Source organism: Adiantum capillus-veneris, chromosome 8 (assembly GCF_014529385.1).
Source record: "Adiantum capillus-veneris isolate H3 chromosome 8, ASM1452938v2, whole genome shotgun sequence".
In the NCBI taxonomy this organism is placed as follows: Eukaryota; Viridiplantae; Streptophyta; class Polypodiopsida; order Polypodiales; family Pteridaceae; genus Adiantum; species Adiantum capillus-veneris.
In genome coordinates this window covers 18855358-18881235 of record NC_140938.1, presented here as the reverse complement: position 1 = coordinate 18881235, position 25878 = coordinate 18855358, and the positions used below count along the sequence as shown (strand labels likewise).

At 44.6% G+C, this 25878-nt stretch overlaps 1 protein-coding gene across 1 annotated transcript in view; it reads left to right on the top strand.

Annotated features, from left to right (window-relative positions):
• Window positions 1-25467, top strand: part of LOC147451759 (LRR/ubiquitin-like domain protein) — a 61978-nt gene extending 36511 nt beyond the window's left edge. The window contains exons 6-10 of the mRNA XM_086517630.1: window positions 4723-4860; window positions 4975-5023; window positions 24280-24345; window positions 24423-24542; window positions 24621-25467. Of these exons, the coding sequence (XP_086373756.1) occupies window positions 4723-4860; window positions 4975-5023; window positions 24280-24345; window positions 24423-24542; window positions 24621-24749 (502 nt within the window). The 3' untranslated portion in view covers window positions 24750-25467. The remainder of the gene's footprint in view (window positions 1-4722; window positions 4861-4974; window positions 5024-24279; window positions 24346-24422; window positions 24543-24620) is intronic.
• The last annotated feature ends 411 nt before the right edge of the window (window positions 25468-25878 follow it).

Genomic DNA, 25878 nt, shown 5'->3' with positions numbered 1-25878 from the left:
TCAAGAAGGATGTGGAAGAGTTTGTGCGTAGTTGCTTGGTATGCTAGAAGGTAAAGTTTGACAGGCATAAGGCACAGGGATTGTTACAGCCTTTACCCATACCCACCCACCCGCCCCTGGGAAAATATTGAAATGGATTTCATTTTTTTTTTTAATCTCCCGAGAATACAAAATGATCACGATGATTTTCCGATTACATGGCACGCCTGAGACGATTGTCTCCGATAGAGACCCCAGATTTATGAGTTTGTTTTGGAAGGCAATTTGGGAGAACATTGGCACGCGGTTGCAGTTCTCGTCATCGTTCCACTTGCAGACTGACGGGCAATTTAAGATTGCCAATTCAGTGATTTTAGATTTATTGAAGTCTTGTATCTCGCATCAGAAGACTCAATGGGAAAAGAACTTACCTTTGGTGGAATTTGCCTACAATAACACGATACACTCTTCGACGGGGAAGACGCCATGAGAGATTGTTGAAACTGCTGCGAAGGTTCCATCCTTCCTGAGCACGAAAGATTAGAAATTTGAAGCGGATGAATATTCGCGAGATTTGGATACGGCTTTTGCCAAGGTTCACGAGACTTTACAGAAGTCTCAAGAACGACAGAAAAAGGCAGCGGATCGCCATCGTCGCGACTGGAAACTGAAGGAGGATGATTGGGTGCTCTTACTTTTGAGAAGGCACGCCTAAGAAAAAAAAAAGGGAAAGGAGAGGCTTTTTCCAAAGCTTAGTATGTGATAGTACGGACCTTTCCAGATTACTGACAAGATAAATGATGTCTCCTTCCGATTGGACCTGCCAGATACTTGGAGGATTCATAATGCATTGCATGTGAGTCTCTTGAACCCTGTTAAGGGTGATGTGCCTGATGATGGGGAGCCTGATGAGCAACCCGAAGTGGAAGAAAACGAGGAGATCCTTGTTCCTGAACAGATTTTGGCACATAATGATACGAAGAAAGGTAAAGTCCGAAGGCGGTTCTTGGTTAAGTTCAAGAACTTTCCTGCATTTGATGCGAAGTGGATGGAGGAGGAGGACCTAGCAGATACTCCTCGGATTGTGAAACTTTACCTCGATGTTTTGGTTTAGCATAGTCTACTCCAAACGGAACCCAGAAACTCAGCTTGGCCGAAGATCTGGTGCAGTGGGATGCACAAGAGGGGAGTCGCTCCACTCCTTTGTCAACAGATGCCTCGATTTTGAGACTAAAGTCACTGATGTCTCTTTGAGCTTCAGGGATACTGAGAGCTGACAGTATTCTGCTGGATGACTTTATGAAATGGAATTCCTGATTATGATACTGATTTGTTCTTGACTTCTTGTGAGTGCAGGAACTGATAGCCGAAATGACTGCAGCATTTTGGTCTGATTGATCTCGAATAGACATGGTTGCAATAGGGGTTAGTCAATCGGACATCGATGAGGTCTTGATTGGACCTAGATGTGATTGCTAGCTACATTGCCGATAAATCATGGTCTAAGATCCGAATGAATGTTGAATGTCATGTGATGTCCTGTGATGTTTGGTGATGTCCTGTGATGTCGTGTGATGTGACTGTCGATTTTGTACATGTGCTAGATGTGTGTTCCTAGTACGTAGGTACTAACAGTCAGTGTCTGCTAAGACGGTTTATGGCTTTTGTCGGTTTTGCAGGCGTAATCGCGGTCGATTACAATGCTTTCAAGAGGGGGGTATGTCACAAAGTGATGACGTGGCGGACAACAGAAACCCTAATTTCTGCCAGAAACCCTAAAATTCCTGCAAACCCTAATTTTTGCCAAAAACCCTAAATTCCGGAAATCGCGGAGGCGGATTATTAAAAAAAATAAAAATAAATTTTTTTTTTTTTTTGGGGAAAATGATGAGCGACGCGAATTTTGCTTTTGCTTTTTTTTAATAAAAAAAAAAGAGAAAAGACTCTCTAAGAGAGAGAGAGAACTGATGCTTTTGATTTTAAAAGCTTTTGGGGCTCTGCTTTTGGGCATCCCTTGTAACCTTTAAATTAGTGGTGAGGGCCTCACTTCTCAGAGCATCTGGACGCAGAGTCTGAGAGTGAAACCCTAACCGCTCTCTTGTACTTTGATGATTGATTAATACAAAAAGAAATACCGAAAGGGGCGCCAGTCTTTGGGGCCAATATCTCTAGGCACGGAACTCCGCCGGGCCAGTGCAAATCTATTGTGATCTGTGAATTGTTTTGAAGTGGTTATTTGGTGCTGTCGCGGTTGATTCTTGACTTGGAGTGTCCAAGTTTGTTACACTTTTCCGTCTCGGTAAAAAGCGATCTTGCGTTTTCCCCTTGCCGCTCTAATCTCCGGCATTACTTTCTGCATATGAGCGATCTGCGAGAGGGTGAGATCATCCCCGAGAAAGATGCCAGTCTCTTTAAGAGTTGGTCTTTTCTTCAAGAATGACTTCTTTGCCTCCATGGAGGGAAAACGGAGGATGAGTGCTCTTTCTTTTGAGGTTTCTCCACTGCCTCCATTTTTCTTTATGTTGCCCACTCTCCATGCCCTTGTGTGTGTCGGCTCATGAATCCCCATCAAGGCTGTGAGTTCTTTTACTTCTTCGTCCACATTGCCTTTGTCTTTAAGACCGCAAATTCTCACACGTAAAGCGCGCACCCTTCTCCTCTGCTCCTCCTCTAGTGTCTGGTTAATGATGTTGTTTGGTGTGGACGTGTGCGTTATCTCCTTGTCTTTTCCTTTCTTGGCCACCTTGATCCATTTCTCGGCTTCGTCCGCCTTCTGTTGGGTTTTGGTAAGAACATCCACCCAAGAAGTCGTCATTTCTTTGTGTTGTTCTTCTCCCTCTTTGATGGCCCGTACTTGTTCCTTGATCGTGTTGATTTCTTCGATTACCGAGGGTTGCAGTTCGCCCTCTTCCAGTGTGTTTCTTGATCGGGCTTCGGCGAGTTCTTTCTTGAGTGACGCGATCTCTTCCTCTTGGGTCGTCACTCGGTCTGCCAGCGTGCTTATTTTGCTCTCTTGGATCAGCACACGTCCTTAGAGTATGTTTATTGTGCCCCAGAGATTGCGGTTCATTTTGGTAATGGTCTCCGTCATTTCTTCTTTACATTTTTGAATGGCATTCTCTAGGGGGTCGATTTTATCGTTCGTCTTCCTCATGCTCGATCGCCGTCCGCAAGGGGGTGAGGCTGTTGGGCGTGCGTGGGGGAGTCGGCCGCAAGGGAGTCGCTAGATGCACGGGTGCACCCACCCTAGCGACGGTCTCGGCGAGTGGTGGAGCACGTGGCGGTACGGCCGGGGGGGAGATAGTGGTAGTTATAGATTGGAGAGTGAGAGAGAAGGGGGGGGTGGGGTGGGGGAGGGGGGGGGGAAGTATGGTAGAGAGAGTGAGAGAGAAGGTGGGGTGGGGGAGGGGGGAGTATGGTAGATAGAGTGGGGGGAAGGGGGGCGGGCAGGAAAAATAAAAATAAAAATAAAAATAAAAAATATTAATTTCCTACGCGTAGAGGATAGACATCCTACGCGTGAAAGAAAAAAAGGGGGAGGGTAGAGACAATCTACGCGTAGGAGAGGGGGGTAGACATACTACGCGTAGGGAATGATGGCACATGCTACGCGTAGAGAATAGAGGCTAGGGCAGCGTGCAGCGGGGGGGGGGGGGGGGGGGGGGGGGGGGGGGGGGCACGGTGGTGCGGCACGTGAGCAGTGCAGGCAGCGTGGGCGCGAGGGGCAGTGGGGACGCGAGGTGGACGGGGGTGCAGCGCGGGGACGGGGGTGCAACGCGGGGCGGCAGCGTGCAGACGTCAGGGCGCGGCAGAGCAGCAGAGAGAGAGAGAGAGAGAGAGAGAGAGAGAGAGAGAGAGAGAGAGAGAGAGAGAGAGAGAGAGAGAAACTCTCGTGCCTGATTCTGAAGCTTTGGCAGCAGCTCTACTCAGCCTCCTTTGTTCCCAAGAGACTAAAAACGTCTTCAGCAGTAAATCCCTCCAAACAAAGCACACACCCCTCAAGCATTTCTCTGACCCAAAGGAAGAGACCGTCCCAAAACGCAAGTACTACAGCACCTGGTTAGGTACAATACGAGCTGCTAGGATGAAACCTATGCAAGGCAATGCTGCAACAGAGGGTGGGTACAGCACGCTGACACACACTGTTCACAAAGCCCCGCATAACGCGTAGATGGCACGCGTCTTGAATTGCTGGCTACCTTCAGCTGCGAAGGCCTATCCTGTTGCCAGTGAGTGGGTTGCGCTGTAGTCTTTGATACCCAGCAACTTGGAGAGTTTTCTGGCCACCCTGAGGCTCAATACTGTGCTCGTTTTGATCATATTTTTCATGGAATCCGGTGATGCAGCGGATGAAATCAAATTTTATTATTCTCAATGAATCTCAAATAAGGTGGATGAATACAGGTTGCCTGGCAGTCAGCTTTCCCTTGTCGGCAGGCCTACCATCAGGATTGTGGTGCTACCTTTTCAAACAGAGATGCATATGAACGTCTCGGATCTGGGCTATGGTGTTTCAGTCACAATGAGATTACCTGATCTTGTCCTGGCGTATGGGCTTCATTTTTCAGAATCACACGTCGTGTTTTATAGAAAGCGCAAAAAACACTTATGCTTTTAGATTTTTTTAATTTTTTTATTGAGAATCTTATTTGTTGCTGCTTGGAATCTTAAAAAGCAAAACATAAAGTCATAACATAGCAAGCATGAATTGTACATTCAGGCATAATCTATTATTACTTGCAGGTTAACACGCATCCCTTCTGAGATAGGGCTGCTTTCTGAGCTGAAGGTACTCTCTGTAGCCCACAACAAATTGGTGCAAATTGCAGAGGAGATTGGCACATTCTCAAAACTTGAAAAGCTGATTTTGAGTCATAACTGGTGAAGCTTTCTTTCTACTTTGGCTTGTCCTATTTTTGTTTGAGAAACTTTGAGATTGGATACGTGCTGTTTATAGCCAACATTTAATCAACTCGAATCTACTTATTGCTGCAGCTTGAAGGAGCTACCTGCATCTCTTGGCAGTTGCTATCTACTTGCAGAGGTGAGCAGATTGTTGTTTCATACGATTTATTCTCTTTACAGGGAAACAAATGATGTTTGTGAGGGTACACATGTGCTCATGCGTGTGTGCACATATGCATGTAATGTAAACATTTGTTTGTATGCATACATATGTACGTGCCTTTGTACACACATGCATGCAGGAATCTCATATAGGGTTGAGTGCACGCACATTTTAGGACTTCGACTGCGTGCGCATGTGCACACACACGTTTGTGTTTGTGTTATTACTACACTATGAGTTTGCAGTCGCACAAACTCACAGATAAGAAACAGACTGAAATGACAGGGATTCTTAATGTTTTCAAAAGACTAAGATGACCCATGAGACCAACCAGTTTGGAACATCAGAAAGGTAAATGACTGTCAAAACATCACAAAAAATGGGAAAGTGGGTAGTGAGCTGGAAGGACTAAAGCATGGGGGTGATACATTCATAAGGTGATGTGGTTACACCGATGTAAGGTTGGATGGGACTCATTAGAAGGGGGAGCCATAATGATGAACAATTAGTCCATTGACAATCATCTCAAACCCCCAAACCAAACAACCAACCCCCACCCCCACCCCCACCCCCACCTAGGCCCCCCACCCCCTCCCCCCCCAAACCACCAAAGCCACACCGATATGGGTGTACGGGTACAACTGTTAAGGGCCTAGAGTCCAAGTGTGGTGATCCCACAAGAAGTCTTAGAAATGAGACCTTTGTCGTGTTTATAGGACTCACCTAAGAGGCGGCCATGTTCACACTTGGCCGGACATAGCTCAAGCATCCATTTTGTTGGCGTCCTAACCACCTGTTCATGGACAAAAGGAATTTTCCTTGGAGCCCCATCTGACTCGGCAACATGCAAGTGCTCCCTGCCCTGCTGGGACGCATAAGGGACCTGAGTTTGAGTCTCAACGGGCTCTCCTGTATGAGAAAGTTTCCTTGTATGCTGTGACACTGGTGAAGCTTACAGAAATTCCATAAACGTGGGATTCTGCACCAACTGAGAAAACACATTCACAGCAGCAACCACTGTGTCTTGAACGCATCATCTTCAAGTTGCCCAATCATAAACCCTTGAACTTGTGGAGCATTCAAATCAACAAAAGGTACAGACAATGGTGGCTGTGAACTCTCGCCAACCTCAAAACACAGGAGGAACTTCTTGTGTGTCCTTTGAAGAGGAACCCTCTTCCCTGGTGTCATTTGTCCTGTCAGCCATAGTGTAATTCCAAGTTCCTGTGATGTATGTCTTTGCCGAGAACCAACCAAGGCTCACTTCTTGAGGAAAAAGTCTCGGCAACGGAACCATGAAACCGGCCCGTAGGGCGGTAGACTTTAGCTTTCACCTGATTTTTACCGTTAAACTTTACTTGAACTTTACGACACAAAGGTGTTGGGTTAAAGGCCTAAATAACCCCGTTTTGTACATCTTTATACTTTGTTCAGGTTCACATTGAACTTGGACACATTTTTCAAAGTCACTTATAATAAAAGTGGGAAAACCCAAAACTCACTTATTGAGTTTTCCCCAAAAACGTGAGCTCTCTCTCTCTCTCTCTCTCTCTCTCTCTCTCTCCCTGCTTTGATCCCTAGCGCTTTCTCTCTGCTGCACTCCGCCTCCTGCTTCTTGCCCCAATCCTGCACTACATCGCGACGCGCATCTATCGGTACCCTCTGCTTCGCGCTTTCAATTGATATCAGAGCCCTAGGGTTTCACAAGGACCTGCGCAGGTGGTTGGACAATAAGCAAAAGGTGTTTTCTTACGACAATCTCCACTTCTATCGCGAACCCCCTTGCTTCCGAGAGCACCGGCCCATCTAGAGTGCCAAAGCAGCCCAAAACAGGCTGTTTTTAGGTCAAAAACAGGTTATTACAGCAAAGTACAGGTTCTCTCATGATGTATTAAGTTGTGGGAACACTTGTACTTGTCCTTACTACCCTAAATCAACCAAATTTGCTGAAAAACAGGTTCTAAAACCCTAAATCAACCAAATTTGCTGAAAAACAGGTTCTAAAACAGGTTTTTACAGCAAATTACAGATTTATGTAGGTTTATGCAAATGTACATTTGATGTATTTGGATTGGGGAAAGTATTAAATGCTGTAATTTCCGAGCATTAAGCAAGTTTTGGATGCAAAATGCCCTTTTCGAGTCAATTTTCTGCACTTTTATGCTAAAAATTGGGGCTTTTGTCCATACATGCTCCCAAAGGCTGTGTTTTTGCATTATATGTACACTCTTTGAGGTTAAAAATAACAACATTTGTTGTTTTTGGGCAAAAATTTGCTTGCTGAATTTTTTGCACAAAAAAAATCAGAAATTGCTATTCTTGCCTTAACTTGCATAGTTTTGGCTCAAATTGCTTCTATGACACTTTGGAGCTGTTGTGCACATTGCGGTGAGGTTATATTCTGATTTTGGTGCATTTTGCCCAAAAATTTCAGCATTTAAGCCCTCTTGTTTGTGCAACTAGGGCATCGACTTCCTCTGACGTTAAGAATCTCTTCGAGATTGAGCGGTTTGAGGGAACAGGTTTTTATCTTTGGAAGGATAGGATTCAAGGAATCCTCTTTCTTAAAGATTGTGACAGGGCACTTGAAGCAGAGAAGCCAAAAGATATGTCAGATGCAGCATGGCTTACATTGAACAAGAAGGCCATTACCTACATTAAAATGGCCGTCTCTGACGAGATCTTGGTAGATCTCAAGGGTCTTGTCAATGCGTTTGAGTTGTGGGAGAAATTGAAGGCAACGTATAAGAATACGACCCCAGTTAATTAGGTGCATTTGATGCGGAAACTTGTTGGCATGTAGTTAGATGAGTCCAAGAGCGTTGCAGAGCATTTGTCATTGTTTACAGGCATTCTATCTCATTTACAGGACTCAGGTTTGCCCCCTTTTGATGATAAGCTCAAAGCTATCTTCTTGCTGATGACTCTACTTGATTCTTGGGAAACATTGGTGGTCTCATTGTCAAATAATCCCAACTTGACTTTTGATGGAGTTAGGGGTTCAATATTGAATGAAGAAATCAAGAGGAAAGCAAGTGGAGAAGGAGGTGGCTCAGCCAACATGGTTAGAGGCAGGACAGAGAAGAAGAATGCCTATGCACAAAGAAGTAAGAGTAAGAGTAGAGAAAGGGGAAATGCCAGCAAAGGCAAGGGTGATGTGACATGCTATCAATGTGGCAGGAAAGGTCACAAGAAACCAGACTGTAGGTACTATAAGGCAGAATTGGAAAGGAAGAAGAACGGTGGAGACAAAGAAAGAGAAGAAGGAGATCAAGACAGATGCACAGGACAGTCCAAAGGACAAAGAAAAGGCCAATGTAGTCTCTAGTGTTGTTATTGAGGAGCTGTCAGATGTTGAAGACATCTTATGTGCCACTTTGTCAGCTGATGATGCTCATAAGTCTGATGTCTCTCTCAATGTTCATACATAGGATATGCAGATCACCAAGAGTGATCTAATCGATGCTTTATTGACTGTTAATGATGCATTATCCCAGACTTGGATAGTTGATTCCGGTGCTTCATTTCATGTGACTCCTATCAAGGAGTGCTTTTCTACTTTTGTTGCAGGCAGCCATGGCCATGTTTACCTTGGAAACAATCATGCATGTTCCATTGAGGGCATTGGCACCGTGCATCTTTCTATAGATGGCACAAATGAGCTTGTCTTGCATGATGTTAGATATGTGCCAGGAGTCAAGAAGAGTTTGCTTTCTATTGGTCAGATGGATATTCATGATTACAACATTTTGTTTGAGAGAGGATCATGGAAGATGACAAAAGGCTCAAGGCTGATTGTAAAAGGTACAAAGAAAGGGACACTTTACTGCTTGCATGGAAAGGCCTTGTTGGGCAAATTTATTGCTTTGGCTGAAATTAACTCACATATGGAGTTGTGGCATAAGAGGCTTGGCCATATGAGCCAAAAAGGCCTTACTAAGCTTTGTAATTTGAACAAGCTTGATGCTAAAGGCACAAAGCTTGATTTTTGTAATGAATGTCAATATGGCAAGCAAGTGAAAAGTTCTTATTACTCCTGTGTATCTCGCAAATCTGATGTGCTTGATCTTGTACATTCTGATGTTTGTAGCATGTCCCCTAAATCTATAGGGGGTGCACATTATTTTCTCTCTTTTGTTGATGATCATTCTAGAAAAATCTGGGTTCATTCGCTCAAATCTAAGGATGAAGTCTTTGCTGCGTTTAAGAAATTTCATGCATTTGTGACCACCCAAACAGGTAAAAAGCTGAAATGTTTACGTACGGATAATGGGGGTGAGTTTACAAGTGGTGAATTTAACAAATTTTGTGAAAATTTGGGCATTAAGAGGGAGCTTACTGTTCCATATAGCCTCTCTTCTAATGGTGTGGCTGAAAGATACAATAGGACTTTATGTGAGAGGGTGAGATGCATGCTGTCCACAGCTAATCTCCCTCATGGATTTTGGAGAGAAGCTCTAAAAACTGTAGTGCATATATGTAATCGATTCCCTCGTGTCTTTGAAAGGTGACATCCCTCAAGAGGTTTGGTCTGGTAAACCTGCTTCATATGATCACTTACGCGTCTGTGGTTGCGCAGCGTTTGTGCATGTAAGACCTGAGTTGAGGAGTAAGGTGGATGCGAAGTCCATTAAAGGCCTCTTCATGGGATACGGTGAAGAAGGTGAAATGGGCTACAAAATTTGGTTACCTCAGCTCAAAAAGGTTGTACGTAGTCGGGATGTTGTTTTTAATGAAGCAAGGTTGCTTAAAAACAATTGTGCCTCTAATGGTGACCATAAGAAGGTCAAATTTCAGCATGTACAGCCACCTATTAGGCTTAATTTTGACCCTCGAGATGAACCACATATGGCTAAAAATGTTGATGAACCAGTGGTGTTTGAGCCAGATGATGTTGGACAACAAAATGAGGCTCCTGAAGGGCATGTGCAGCCACATAACAATGCTGAAAACAGGGCTGAAAATGATGTACAATAGCCCTTTGTTGATGATATCATTGTTCCACGTGATGTAGACCCATTTCCAGATAATGTGGATCATTGGGTGAGGCGTTCTACTTGTCCAAGGCGGAATGTGAGTAGATATGATCCCTCTTTGCATTATATTATGCTAATAGATGAAGGGGAACCTCTCACTTATAAAGAGGCTAAGACATGTGAGTCAAGCAGTAAGTGGGAGCTTGCAATGCAAGAGGAAATGAAATCCTTGTATGCAAATGATACTTGGGATCTTGTGCCATTGCCTAAAGGGAGAAAGGCTCTTCCTAACAAATGGGTATACAAGATTAAGATTGTGGATGAAAAACCCAAGTACAAGGCAAGATTGGTTGCAAAAGGATATGCACAGAAAGAAGGAATTGATTTTCAAGAAATCTTTTTTTTTGTTGTAAAGCTTACAACTTTACGTCTCTTTTTTGCTCTTGTTGCGGTGCTTGATTTGGAATTGAATCAAATGGATGTAAAGACAACGTTTTTGCATGGTGACATTGAAGAGGACATATACATGAAACAACTTGAAGGTTTTGTAGTTCCTACACGCGAGGAACTTGTATGCAAACTGAAAAAGGCTCTGTATGGTTCGAGACAATCATCACGGCAGTGGTATAAGAAGTTTGACACTTTTATGTTGTCTCAAGGCTTTAAACGCAGCCATGCATATCATTGTTTGTATACGAAAAGGGATGAAGATGGTAGTCCCATCATACTTGTTCTTTATGTTGATGACATGCTGCTTGCCGGGAAACATAAGACTAGTCTTGATGCTCTGAAACGTAAGCTAAATTCAGCCTTTGCTATGAAGGATTTGGGTGATGCAGAGCATATTTTGGGCATGCGTATTAAAAGAGATAGAAAGCTGAAATTGCTGTTTTTATCTCAAGAAAGGTACATTGCAAAGGTACTTGATAGGTTTAATATGGCTGATGCTAAGCCTCTTGGAGTACCTTTACCTCCATACACTAAGCTTAGCAAAGGAGATTGCCCAAAGGATGAGGTGGCATTGAAAGCAATGAAGGGAATCCCGTATGCATCAGCTTGTGGTTCTCTTATATATGCTATGGTTGCTACTCGTCCCGACATTGCTTATGCAGTGGGAGTTGTTAGTCGATACATGTCGAATCTTGGCAAAGCGCATTGGGAAGCTGTCAAATGCATTTTGAGATATTTGAAAGGTACACAATCAAAGTGTATTTGTTATGGAAAAAGTGACTTAAAGTTGCAGGGATATTGTGATGCCGACATGGCAGGTGACATGGATACCAGGAAATCTACCAGTGGATATGTATTTTCCATTGCTGGTGGTGCAGTCTCTCGGTGTTCTAGGTCGCAAAAAATTGTGGCATTGAGTACTATTGAGGCTGAATGTATTTCGGTCACAAAGGCTTCAAAGGAGGACATTTGGTTGGGTAGACTTGTAAAAGAACTTGGCATGCCTGCTCATACATCCGTGTTGGGTTGTGATAGCCAGAGTGCTTTCTATTTAGCCAAAAATGCTATGTTTCATGCGCGTACCAAACACATAGATGTACGGTACCACTTCATACGTCAGGTATTGGAGGATGGTCTAGTCACCTTGACTAAGATCCATACACAGGATAACCCTGCAGCTGTTCTCACCAAGAGTCTTGTTAAGGCTTAACATGAGCATTGCATACAGCTGGTGGGAGTTGGTTAACTTAAAGGCGTCATTTATGCCTTTAAGTGGGAGGTTGTTGGGTTAAAGGCCTAAATAACCCCGTTTTGTACATTTTTATACTTTATCCAGGTTCACATTGAACCCGGACACATTTTTTTAAAGTCACTTATAATAAAAGTGGGAAAACCCAAAACTCACTTATTGAGTTTTCCCCAAGTACGTGAGCTCTCTCTCTCTCTCCCTGCTTCTATCCCTAGCGCTTCCTCTCTGCTGCACTCCGCCTCCTGCTTCTTGCCCCAATCTTGCACTACATCGCGACGCGCACCTACCGGTACCCTCTGCTTCGCACTTTCAAAAGGAACTTCACGAATAAACTTGTGACTGGGAATTACACTTCAAACAAACCACCACTTGGTAGCTAGACCGGTTCCAAGCAGACAACGATACCTTGTTGGCCCCAAAGACTGGCACCCCTTTCGGTATTTCTTTATTCTTATTACACTTGAGAAAAACTTGTAAACTTCTACGAGCTGTCCCACTTTTATTGAGCTGAAATTCCCCTACTCTAGCCCGAATTTTTGGCAACGTAACCATAGTAGAAGCCTCCACGGACAAAATCCCAAGTAATCAGCGACTTTCCACTCACTTTGGAGCACTTTACAAAACTTGGCGAGAAATTATAGCACACTAAAATCTCTGTTTTTGGCCTCCAATTTGCACCAAAACACCTGTTCGGTGATTCCCTGGCTTCCTCGAAGCTCTTGGACTTGTAGGCATCAAAAATCGCCAAAACCCTAAACCTGCCAAAAAGTTACAGGAAGACGTAATTCTTTGTTTTGCACTCCGATTTGCGTGCCGATCACTTCTATAGGTATCCTTGGACTCCTGCACCTGTAGGGTCACTTGCCCTTTGAATTAGACGAGATTCCTCGCGGGAATTCTCTCTAAAGTGTCTTGTACAAGCACCCACGGCTTTCCCGAGGCTCCCTTGGCGATAACTAGCAGCTTCGATGCGAAACTCTAAACCTGCAGAAAAACACAGCAGGCTGTAATTTTCTGTTTTGCATCATTTTGAGGGGAGCAAACACGTCTACACGTGTGTGAAGATCTCCCGTACGCAATGGGATAGATCCCTTGTAAATCGGACCAGTTTTCACGCGAGGAAACTCTCCGTTTTCGCATTCCTTCACGATGGAACTGTGCTGTAAGGTGCAGCGGAATGAATGTTGTATTTTCTCAAGATTAGTGATCTTTATTGCTCAAGGCTCCTTTTAGTTCTTAGGAAAAGAGAGAGCTTTCCGTCTTATGGAGAGTGCTATGATCACGAACAAAGTGAGTGGATATTGTGCGTGCAAGTGAATGAGACTGAGAGAAGGAGAGAGAAGAGATATGACACCGAGAGGTTTGTAAAACCCTCCTCCGAAGGCCCCACTCTCGTCGGCGAGAGTGGTCTACTTTGATTGCACAAAGGTGTACAATGCGTATGCAATGGACTGATGCAAGTTGGACTATGCGATGACGACGACGGTGGTGACGACGACGACTTGATGGCTGAAATCTGGGATCTTTTATCTGCTGTTTTTCATGGTCTTCTTGGTGACTGAAAATGACTGTTTTGGCTGCGTTTGATGGCTGAAAAGGGGGGAGCATCTGCAACCAACTTGGGGCTGATCTGCTTCTGTGTCTAGGCTGAAAACTGCGTGTATCTGTGGCGGTTAGGGGCTGAAACTGAAAACGCTGACCTGCTGGCTTTTCCCTGGTAAAAAACGCTGAGATCTGCAAGTTGGCTGGCGTTTTTGCAAGGAGGTCGCTGGCTGGTTCTGTAGCGTTTTTGCAAGCAAAAACGCTAGGCTCTCAACTGCAGCACGGGGAGGAAACTGCAATGTTGGGGGATCTAGGTGATGAAGGCAATGTCTGCAAGTGAGAAAACGCCAATGGTGGGGAATCTGGCCCGGCGAGGATGAACTCCAAAAACGCTGGGTTTGCTGGGGGGTACTGCTGAGAAGTTGCCTGTTGAGCGGGAAGCTCCTGCTGCCTCTACTGCCAGAAAGTGCTAACTTGGGTTTGCTTATATATTAACTTAGCAAAATTGCCCTACCTACTTTTGTAGGAAAGTCACTTAAAAATAATAAGTGAAAATCCCAATAAATAGGAAAATAGGCTAAATGCACTGGAAAATTCCCCTAACTGATGCTAATGGATTTTGATGGGAATTCCGATGATCATGCTGTGTGCAACCGGAGGATATGCATCTAAGCTAAGTGACTGGGCATGCACGGTCTACGAATAGACTCACAAAAGTGCCAGATCATTGCTAATCTAGACTTGACTGAACGGACTGAACCCTGCTGTGGTAGAGCTTGTCCACGGACACATAGGGTTGGGATGTGTCACGTGACATCCCCTCCTTTTCAAAGTGAGGTACTGGTACCGAACTGTATGGCGTCGAGAGAGATCGCCAACATCATCCGGAATCCTGGAAGGGACTCTTCGCCGGCCCACTCTACTGTGTGGGTCGAGCGATACTTGAACTTCATAAAGGTTTGCAATGCTTGCTTCTGTGGGCCGCGCCGAAAGCGACTCAAAGTCTTCTGAATCTCCTTTGATGCTTCCACTTTGTCGAGTATCTTGCTTCTTTCGTCTTCAAGAATCTCCATGACTGAAAATTCCTGAAACCATCTCCAACACAAAACCATGAACATACCCATTCCATGTAAAGTGAAGGAAAAAAATCGTGTCTTCTCTAAAGACTGTGTATGCAATGTAGATGAACATAGAGACGGAGTGACAACTCGTTCATCAAACACATGCAAACCATGCGGTCGAATCTTTTCGGTTTGATCGAAATCAATCAACTGTGGCAAATCACAATGAAAATGCCCATGCTTGGTGCTCATACAATCATGTGCTCTTTCGGAAACTGTATCATGCCAAGGAAGAGACATAGAATGTGACTTCTTGACATACAGACTTTTCAACTTTTCATGAAAATCCCGCATACATTCGTGCTCATCCATGAGAGAAACGTGCTCAACATACAGTATGTCATGCCTAAGAAAAGGGATCACATAACGATGCTGACTAAAATATAGGAACCCTCCACGAATGAAACATTCAAACAATGCGTGCGTATCAATCATGCGAACACATAATACTTCCTTTGATGGTTCTTTGGACCGAGGCTCGAGAGCCAAGATCGGTTCGTCTTGAATGATCGAATTGTCCTGTGGGGGTTCGTTGGACCTCGACTCGAAAGCCAAGATCGGATCTTCGTGATTGATCGAACTATAACGAGGTTAGCTTCGCTAGAAAAAGCATCCACTAACACATCATCCTTGTGAACAATCACATCCTCATTATGCAATTCATCATACTTGTGAGAAATCACATCTTGATCATGCAAATCATCATGCTTATCATTGTCATTCAAATCATCATGCTTCTCATCATCATGCAAGTTCTGTGTGTCATGCTGTGGAGAAAGGGAGACTGAGAGAATCTCCTTATCCCGAATCCTTTCAATCTTGTCCTGCATATTAGCAATGAGAGATGGAGAAGGAGAAGTATCCACTCCATGAAAGACAGTAGGAGAATCACTGTCGGCATTGAGAATTATAGTGTTAGCCGCAAATTTTATGACAACATTAGTCTCACGAAACCACTTAATGCCTAAAATCATATCACATCCTGAGAGAGGAGAAACAACAAATCTTCTAGTGAAGGTAGTCTGTTGGATTGCAAACAACACATCAAGGCATTCCTCTGCGATGAGAGCGTCCATACCAGGATGAAAGCCAGAGACCTCGATAGGAGATCTCGGACTAACTTCGAGGCGGGCTCTCTTAACAGGAGAGGAACTGATTACATCATGCATACTACCTGGATCAAACAATATGACAAAACGGTGCCCCGACGTACGACCATAATATTTAATGAGAGAATCATCAATGGGAGGGTCCTGAGAAACTTTGGGAACCATCGTGTTATCATTCATTGCATTGACAGATGTAGTGGGTGCTGTGGGTTCTTTAGATTCATTCGACTCAAGCTTAGGACATGTTCTTTTTATGTGACCCTTAATGTGACAATGAAAACAACGACCTTCCTTAGAGTACGTGCTTTGTTCTTCCGAAGTGATGTATCCTCCTACAATTCCTTGTGCTACCTTTTCATATGGAGTAAGCTTAGGTTTAGCAATTGTGTTAGCCTTACCCTTTGATTCATTGGAAGAATGCTTTGTTGAGATACAGTTGGAAGATTGGTTAGAAGTGTTATCATTCTTACCATTCTTACCGTTCTTACCGTTCTGAGGAGTCTGAGAAGTCTGCGAGGTACTTGTGGAAGTCTTGTCCTCCTTAGGCTTTCCCTTGTTGTGCTTCATCTCCTGTGCGAGAGCAATCGCTACCGCCTTGTTGAGATCGATTGGATCGAATACCTCGACATCGTATTTGATATACTCGTCCAATCCAAAGAGAAAAGCCTCTTTGCGCTCATCATCCGACTTGCGTAATTGGGTACCTAGCTGCAAAACACGATTAGAAAAAGACATAACCGGCATACCATTTTGCTTGAGAGTGTGCCAATCGTCCTTCAATCGTGCGAGGTACTGAGGTGGCATAAACCGCGCCTTGAGCTTGTCTTGGAAATCAGCCCAACTAAAAGAGAGGCGTGAAATCGTCGGCTGCCTCTAGGCGCACGGCTAGCTGTGCCTCTTGCCATGCGCGGTACCAATTGATGGCATCACCGACAAGGTACATAGCTGCCGTCAAAACTTTGCTATTTCCTGTCTTCTTAGTTGTCGCAAAATAAGCATTAAATTGATGCAACCAAGAATGAATAACTGTAGCATCCATCTTACCATCATACTTACTGAAAGTCAACTTTTCTGTGATTGGATGGCTGGAATCCGCGTCGTGGCTTGCGCCACTTGACGAACTTCCACGATCTTTGGGTGGTTCGGTCTTCGAAGCTAGGGTTTTGGTAATAAATTCTTGATTGCGAAGCTCCCTTTGAGCTTCACGCTCGGCGTCCTTTTTTGCTTTTCGTGCATCTCGTTCATCGCGCTCGCGTTCGAGAGCAAGTCGATTTTCTTCTTGTTTTGCGGCAAGAGCAATGCGCTCACGTTCTTGAGCAAGTCGATTTTCTTCTTGTTGTGCGGCCAATCTTGCGTTTCTTTCGTCGCGCTCGCGATCCTTGGCTTCTTGTGCACGGTCCTTTGCTGCTTGTTCTTCTGCTTTGCTTGCGAGTTGTGCCAATGCAACTCGATTCGTTTCTTGTTGTTGTGCCATCATGTCCAACATCGACTTGACCATCATCTCCATAGGAGTGAGTGCAACTCGTGGTGTAGATGGCAAAGGGGGAGGGTCGAAAAAGTCTCCTGAAAATCTTCGTCGCCTCTCTCATGCTCATCACCTGTATGCGAAGTATCCATTCCGCTTTGGGTGACGACCATGCACTATAATCTTGGGTTCTGAAGTTCGCGAGGAACTTGGGTTCTTGAGGAACTTGGGTTCTTGAGGTTCTTGAGGTCCTTGATTCGTGAGGTTCTTGAGGTTCTTGAGTCTTGAGGGTCTTGGGTTCTTGGGGTTCTTGAGGTTTTCTTTCGCTTGCAAATCGCGTTGGAGAAGGATCTTCTCTTCACCCGAGTTCTACTCCTTTCTGCGGGCGCACCCCTTGGCGGCCTTGCGCTCTCACCAAGGTTGCTTTTTCCCACTTCACGTCGATTGGCCGACCGCCAAGTGCACGGTCCGCTCTCAATGAGTGAAAAGAGACACAAGGGGAGGCTGGACAAGCCCTTCTTTCTTGGGATTCCTGTCACTCTTCAACAAAACACGATTAGGAATCGCCACGCCCACGTACGCAACAAGCAAAATTTTTTTTTGTGGTTCTTGTGGTTCTTTCCTTGAGTAATGTAGAACACTTCCAAAGCTCTGATACCAATGTAAGGTGCAGCGGAATGAATGTTGTATTTTCTCAAGATTAGTGATCTTTATTGCTCAAGGTTCCTTTTAGTTCTTAGGGAAAGAGAGAGCTTTCCGTCTTATGGAGAGTGCTATGATCACGAACAAAGTGAGTGGATATTGTGCGTGCAAGTGAATGAGACTGAGAGGAGAGAGAAGAGATACGACACCGAGAGGTTTGTAAAACCCTCCTCCGAAGGCCCCACTCTCATCGGCGAGAGTGGTCTACTTTGATTGCACAAAGGTGTACAATGCGTATGCAATGGACTGATGCAAGTTGGACTATGCGATGACGACGACGGTGGTGACGACGACGACTTGATGGCTGAAATCTGGGATCTTTTATCTGCTGTTTTTCATGGTCTTCTTGGTGGCTGAAAATGACTGTTTTGGCTGCGTTTTGATGGCTGAAAATGGGGGAGCATCTGCAACCAACTTGGGGCTGATTTGCTTCTGTGTCTAGGCTGAAAACTGCGTGTATCTGTGGCGGTCAGGGGCTGAAACTGAAAACGCTGACCTGCTGGCTTTTCCATGGTAAAAAACGCTGAGATCTGCAAGTTGGCTGGCGTTTTTGCAAGGAGGTCGCTGGCTGGTTCTGTAGCGTTTTTGCAAGCAAAAACGCTAGGCTCTCAACTGCAACACGGGGAGGAAACTGCAATGCTGGGGGATCTAGGTGATGAAGGCAATGTTTGCAAGTGAGGAAACGCCAATGGTGATGCCTTTTGGCTTAATCAATGCTCCTGCGACATTTAACCGGATGATGGACAGGATTTTTCGAGAGTACAGGCTATTTGTTGGCACTTTCTTTGACGACATCATTGCTTTCTCCAAGAATGAGGCAGAACACAGAGATCATCTGCTTCAAGTCTTTCACGCATTACGATATCACACGTTAGTGGTTATGACTGAATGCCACTGTCCATCTTTTACGGGTCACCGCGGCTTTGCTACCACCATGAAAGGGGTAGAGAGATACTTCTTTTGGCCGTGACTCAAGAAGGATGTGGAAGAGTTTGTGCGCAATTGCTTGGTATGCCAGAAGGTCAAGTTTGACAGGCATAAGGCACAGGGATTGTTACAGCTTTTACCCATACCCACCCGCCTCCTTGGAAAATATTGAAATGGATTTCATTTTTGATATCCCGAGAACACAGAATGATCACGATGATTTTCCGATTACATGGCATGCCTGAGACGATTGTCTCCGACAGAGACCCCAGATTTATGAGTTTGTTTTGGAAGGCAATTTGGGAGAACATTGGCACGCAGTTGCAGTTCTCGTCATCGTTCCACTTGCAGACTGACGGGCAATTTGAGATTGCCAATTCAGTGATTTTAGATTTATTGAAGTCTTGTATCTCGGATCACAAGACTCATTGGGAAAAGAACTTACCTTTGGTGGAATTTGCCTACAATAACACGATACACTCTTCGACGGGGAAGACGCCATGTGCGATTGTTGAAAGTGCTGCAAAGGTTCCATCCTTCCTGCGCACGAAAGATTAGATATTTGAAGCGGATGAATATTCGCGAGATTTGGATATGGCTATTGCCAAGGTTCGCGAGACTTCGCAGGAGTCTCAAGAACGACAGAAAAAGGCAGCGGATCGCCATCGTCGCGACTTGAAATTGAAGGAGGATGATTGGGTGCTCTTACGTTTTGAGAAGGCACGCCTACGAAAGAAAAAGGGAAAGGAGAGGCTTTTTCCAAAGCTTAGTATGCGATACTACGGACCTTTCGAGATCACTGATAAGATAAATGATGTCTCCTTCCGATTGAAACTGCCAGATACTTGGAGGATTCATAATGCATTGCATGTGAGTCTCTTGAACCTTGTTAAGGGTGATGTGCCTGATGATGGGGAGCCTGATGAGCAACCCGAAGTGGAAGAAAACGAGGAGATCCTTGTTCATGAACAGATTTTGGCACATAACGATACGAAGAAAGGTAAAGTCCGAAGGCGGGTTCTTGGTTAAGTTCAAGAACTTTCCTGCATTTGATGCGAAGTGGATTGAGGAGGAGGACCTGGCAGATACTCCTCGGATTGTGAAACTTTACCTCGATGTTTTGGTTTAGCATAGTCTACTCCAAACGGAACCCAGAATTCAGGTTGGCCGGAGATCTGGTGCAGTGGGATGCACAAGAGGGGAGTTGCTCCGCTCCTTTGTCAACAGATGCCTCGATTTTGATATTAAAGTCACTGATGTCTCTTCGAGCTTCAGGGATACTGAGAGTTGACAGTATTCTACTGGATGACTTTATGAAATGGAATTCCTGATTATGATACTGATTTGTTCTTGACTTCTTGTGAGTGTAGGAACTGATAGACGAAATGACTGCAGCATTTTGGTCTGATAGACATGGTTGCAATAGGGGTTAGTCAATCGGACATCGATGAGGTCCCGATTAGACCTATATGTGATTGCTAGCTACATTGCCGATAAATCATGGTCTAAGATCCGAATGAATGTTGAATGTCATGTGATGTCCTGTGATGTCGTGTGATGTGACTGTCGATTCCGTACATGTGCTAGATGTGTGTTCCTAGTACGTAGGTACTAACAGTTAGTGTCTGCTAAGACGGTTTATGGCTTTTGTCGGTTTTGCAGGCGTAATCGCGGTCGATTACAATGCTTTCAAGAGGGGGGTATGTCACAAAGTGATGACGTGGCGGACAACAGAAACCCTAAAATTCTTGCAAACCCTAATTTTTTGCCAAGAACCCTAATTTTCAAAAATCGCGGAGGCTTTTAAATATATATATATATATATTTTTGAAATGATGAGCGACGCGAATTTTGCTTTTTTTTATATAAAAAAAGAAAAGACTCTCTAAAGAGGACTACTGCTTTTGATTTTAAAAGCTTTTGGGGCTCTGCTTTTGGGTATCCCTTGTAACCTTTAAATAAGTGGTGAGGGTCTCACTTCTCAGAGCATCTGGCCGCAGAGTCTGAGAGTGAAACCCTAACCGCTCTCTTGTACTTTGATGATTGATTAATACAAAAAGAAATACCGAAAGGGGCGCCAGTCTCTGGGGCCAATATCTCTAGGCACGGAACTCCGGGCCAGTGCAAATCTATTGTGATCTGTGAATTGTTTTGAAGTGGTTATTTGGTGCTGTCGCGGTTGATTCTTGACTTGGAGTGTCCAAGTCTGTTACAGGGAATCTGGCCCGGCAAGGATGAACTCCTAAAACGCTGGGTGTGCTGGGGGGTACTGTTGAGAAGTTGCCTGTTGAGCGGGAGCTCCTGCTGCCTCTTCTGCCAGAAAGTGCTAACTTGGGTTTGCTTATATATTAACTTAGCAAAATTTCCCTACCTACTTTTGTAGGAAAGTCACTTAAAAATAATAAGTGAAAATCCCAATAAATAGGAAAATAGGCTAAATGCACTGGAAAATTCCCCTAACTGATGCTAATGGATTTTGATGGGAATTCCGATGATCATGCTGTGTGCAAACGGAGGATATGCATCTAAGCTAAGTGACTGGGCATGCACGGTCTACGAATAGACTCACAAAAGTGCTAGATCACTGCTAATCTAGACTTGACTGAACGGACTGAACCCTGCTGTGGTATAGCTTGTCCACGGACACATAGGGTTGGGATGTGTCACGTGACATGTGCATACGTGTAGGGGATTAGCAATTAGCTAATCCAGTTCTTGTATAGAAGGTTCTTGCCATGGCAAACGCTCATAAAACCCTCATAATTGTACATGGTCATCTGAGAAGCCCAACTAGTGGGGCATTACCATATGTGCAAAGGGGAGAGAGAGATACGCGAGAGCAAATCATTGCGCTACCTAGAGCAAGGCAGAAGGAAAGCTTTCTGTTAAAGCTGTGATCACCTGCACCCACTACTCACACACAATTTGTAGCACACTTATGAAGTCCAAAAATCAGCCCCCACTCTAAAATGGGCGCCCCCCCTTGGATGAGGCTTCTGGAAAGTGTGTGTTGGCCTGCATGCACCTTCCCTATTGCCAAGTGTCCATTTGACTCCTTTTGGTTTAATTTCCTAGTACCCACCACTTATATAGTCTTGCCGAGGCCCGAGGGGCCTAAATGACTGTAACTGAGCCTAGCCACTTCTTTACTAGTCACATTCTAGTGCCGATCGGCCCAACCATCTCGGGGCTGCCTGGCCTTGACTCCTGGGGGTGAAACTCTCGGCCAACGGTCGTTTCACACTGGCCATGCAATGTCCGAGCATTTGTGATTTTAACAAGAGAGTCCCAAAAATTAAATAAAAATCAAGGGAAAGAAACCAGCAAATATATATAGTGGTTGTCACAGTCTCGTGACAGATGATGTGGCAACTTGCTATAGGGATGCCTGGAAATTGCGATGACATGCTGATGTGGCAGACTATACGGACGCCCACGTTTTACGTTGTTGACATGATAGTTGTACGGATTTCCGTATTATGCGTTGATAGTTTTTAGCGCCAGCTTTTGGGGGACGAGATGCTTTGAAACTTGTGGCTTTTCATGTGACTGCTTTTGAATGGCCATGGGCCTTGAAATACAGATTGTGAGTATCTTCTTTGGTATTCTAGCGAGAGCAGAAGCAGAGCAAGTGTGCATTGTTTATCTTTCAGTTCAATTGTTTTAAAGTGTCTAAAGTCTGTTCAGTTTGTTCTTTACCGTTGGCACATTGTGCCCTTCCATTACAGTGGTATCAGATCTCCAATCGTGTGCTTTTCTGAAAGCATATTGGTCCTACCAAGAACAGGCAGAGCACAATGGCGTTATGGGATTCTACAGAGTACCCGTAGTTTCTTCTCGACGAGCTTTGTGGCATACTTTCGCGGTATCCTCAAAAGAATCTCCCGATGCTGCAAAGTTTCTAGTAGTTCTTGAAATACATGTTGCCCCCTTTGATGCCCCAGGTGGTGCCACCTCCTTCGGCACCAAAAAATACAAGAGCCTCCAACCGACACCCTACTCAGCCTTCTGTTCCAATTGGGGGAAGTCTTTAGGAACATGGTTCAGCCGTCTGACCTTGATCGAGTGCAACCGCCTCTGCCATCGCCGTTGTCACCACTTCCCCCACCACCGCCACCTGCTTTAGATTGCGTAAAGGGAATGTACACGATGCAATACTTCAATGCAAGACTTGACTCCACTTGAATGGATGATATAGCCGTGGTAACTCTTCATGATGAAGCATCTCCGGAGCTGATTTGATGCACCTTCGGAATTGCTCTCAGTGTGGGTTGCGGATGGCCACCACGGGGTAGTTTTGGGGCTGATTTGCTCACCGGATGTGAGGAATAAAGGGCTGAATGCTGGCTGCAAAAACGCAGTCTGTGATGCGGAAAACGCAGAAAATTTGACGTGTATGCAATGTTGAAAATGGTTGCAGGTTGATGAGCGCGCGGCGGTGTGTGCAAGTGAAAGAGCACACGAGGAAGTGCAGTGTGTGTGCACAGAGGGGAGGCGAAGGCCAGCAGGAGAGGAAGCGCTAGCAGAAGAAGAAGGGCACGTTTTTGGGGAAAACTCAATAAATGAGTTTTGGGTTTTCCCACTTTTATTATAAGTGACCTTTAAAAAATGTGTCCAGGTTCAATATGAATCTGGACAAAGTATAAAAATGTACAAAAAGGGGTTATTTAGGCCTTTAACCCAACATCCTCCCACTTAAAGGCTACGTGACTCCCACCATCTCTATGCATAGATGATGTTGTGCTTTGGGTAAGCACTTAGTGAGAGCATCGGCTGGATTTTGTGATGTATGGACCTTAACCAATGCGATAAGGCCATCCTCAAGCACTTCTCGTATGAAGTGATACCGCACATCAATATGCTTTGTGCGTGCATGAAACATGGCGTTCTTTGCGAGACATATAGCAGTGTGGCTATCACAACCAAGCATAGGTGCCTTGGCAGGCAAGCCAAACTCACTACATAGGCGTGCTAATCAAATAGCTTCTTTGGAAGCCTCAGCGGCTAAAATATATTCAACCTCTGTAGTAGACAATGCAACAATCTTTTGCAATCTAGAACACCATGAAACAACACCTCCCGCAAGAGTAAATACATAGCCACTTGTGGATTTCCGTGTATCCACATCACCAGCCATGTCAGAGTCACAAAATCCCTTCAACTCCATTGGTCCTTTACCATAGCAGAGGCATTTGTTTTTAGTCCCTTTCAAGTACCTCATAATGATGATGTCTTAGAAGACTTCTATTGAGCTGGGCTTGGAAGGTTTCGGGTTTAGCTAATTCTGGAGTACTTGGCCTCGTCATGTGTGCCTATCCAAGGGGACTGGTCTATTTTGTTTTTATTAGTTTTTGGGCTCCAGGGAAGATCTACAATGTACCTTTGTACTTAATCACCTAGTAGCTCGAGACATGATGTGTAGAATGTACTCACTTTTATGCACAGTTGGGACGAAGATAGCAGTTTTTTTTACTCTTCGTCTGAGACCTATAAATGTGGGCATGGGTTGCCTACATCTTATCAAGATTGGATCCCTCTCAGTGTCTTGTTTAGCCGGCATCTTTCTCATCAGTGAGATAACTAGTCTTTGTTCAGTTGTCATCTTTATTGATTTCATGGTTTTAGTCCTTTCTTTTGTGGTCACACTGATATCTACTGTTCCACGGTTCTACATTTATTTTTGGTGTGAAGGCTGATTTTTCTGCAAATTTTCTTCGAGAAATCCCTGCTTCATTGGGTCAGATCACAAAGTTAAAGGTAAAAAGGTATTCCATTACCATTTGCTGCATTGATAATGAGGCTGCCACCTGCTAAGAAAACTTACTCCATTTCAGGTCTTAAATTTGGATCACAATGCTTTAAAAACCTTTCCCAATGAGGTCCTTAAAGGCTGTCTGGAGTTGGCCACCCTGTCTTTGCACGGAAATGAATTAACAGTAGAGTATCTGAGGCAGGTGGGTTTTCTTCCTAATTTCGTGACCTAATTTTCTTTATATGAATGTTACCTGAGTTCAACAGTTTGGTATTGTTAGCTTGAGGGATGGGCCGAGTTTGACATCCGCAGAAGGGCCAAGCATTCTAAGCAGTTGCAATTCAGTGTACTTGATACATCAGGGGGTTTTGATGAGGGGGCAGATTCGCAACAATGGCACCATTGGTAAGGTACAAAAATCCAATTCAAGGAAAGTTATACAGTACTGACAAGAGACTTGCCCTTCAATGGTGACACGTCAATCCAACCAAAAGTAAACCTGCAGTGTATAATCAAAGAGTTGAGGTCTTGGCAACCAATGGGATTGAAGCTACGGTTTTATGTGTTATGAGAAGCAATCTAAGCACCAACATCACTTTACATTGAAACGATCCCAGCAGAAGTTGGATTTGCTTCGGTTCGATTCGCAGAAGTTGTCGATCTCTTAACTTGAGGTTTCCATAGTCAGGACACTTTTCTGTGGGAAAGCCTTTGCCGTCGAAATATTTTCTTACCGTGAAGTTGCGAGTTGGGCAGTATTCAGGAGAGGTAATATTGCAGAAAGGGCAAGAGCAGCTTCAGTAGTCAAGATGGGAGCCACATTCTTTTTTTCTTTCCCGTGGCTCTCACTTTGAACGAAGGTACAGCATCAGAGAAACAATGACATTAGTTTAGATGTTAACCCATTGTCTTATCTGTTATGAGGAAAACCTGAATGCATTGTTTAGACGAGGTTCTATGCCGTTAGAGCAGCATCTCATTAATTCTTTTGATTGCATCAATTATTAGGGCTGGCTTAGCTGTCTCCTGACTGACCTACTTGCATGTCAAGACTCAAAAGCCTCCATTTTGGTGGCGTGTTGTTGCCCTTTTTCTTAAAGTTTGCCTTGTTAAGGCAAGTTAATGATTGGGAGAGAGTTAAGCATGGAGAGAGAGAGAGAGAGAGAGAGAGATTTTGTACAATTTTATCCCTCCATGTTTTTCGCATTTCAAGATAACCATAACTTTATAGTCCCCTCCATGGTTAGTATCGGTACCCCCATAGCGAAAAAAGGCAAAAATATGAGAATCTTGGACAGAGCCCCCCCCCCCCCCCCCCCCCCCCCCCCCCCCCCTTTCTCTCTATCTCTCTCTGCGCACGATGTTTGCAGGCTCTAATTTGTGTCGTGCGAGGAAGCCATTGTGCGAGCGATTAGTAGGGGGAGGGGATTGTAATGGAGAGGGCAAGCGGAGGGGAGCAGGGCGCAGGAGGGTGCATGGAATGAAGCTGATGTGTGTTTTTTTTTGGGGTGGGGGGGGTTTGCGGGGGCTATTTCCAT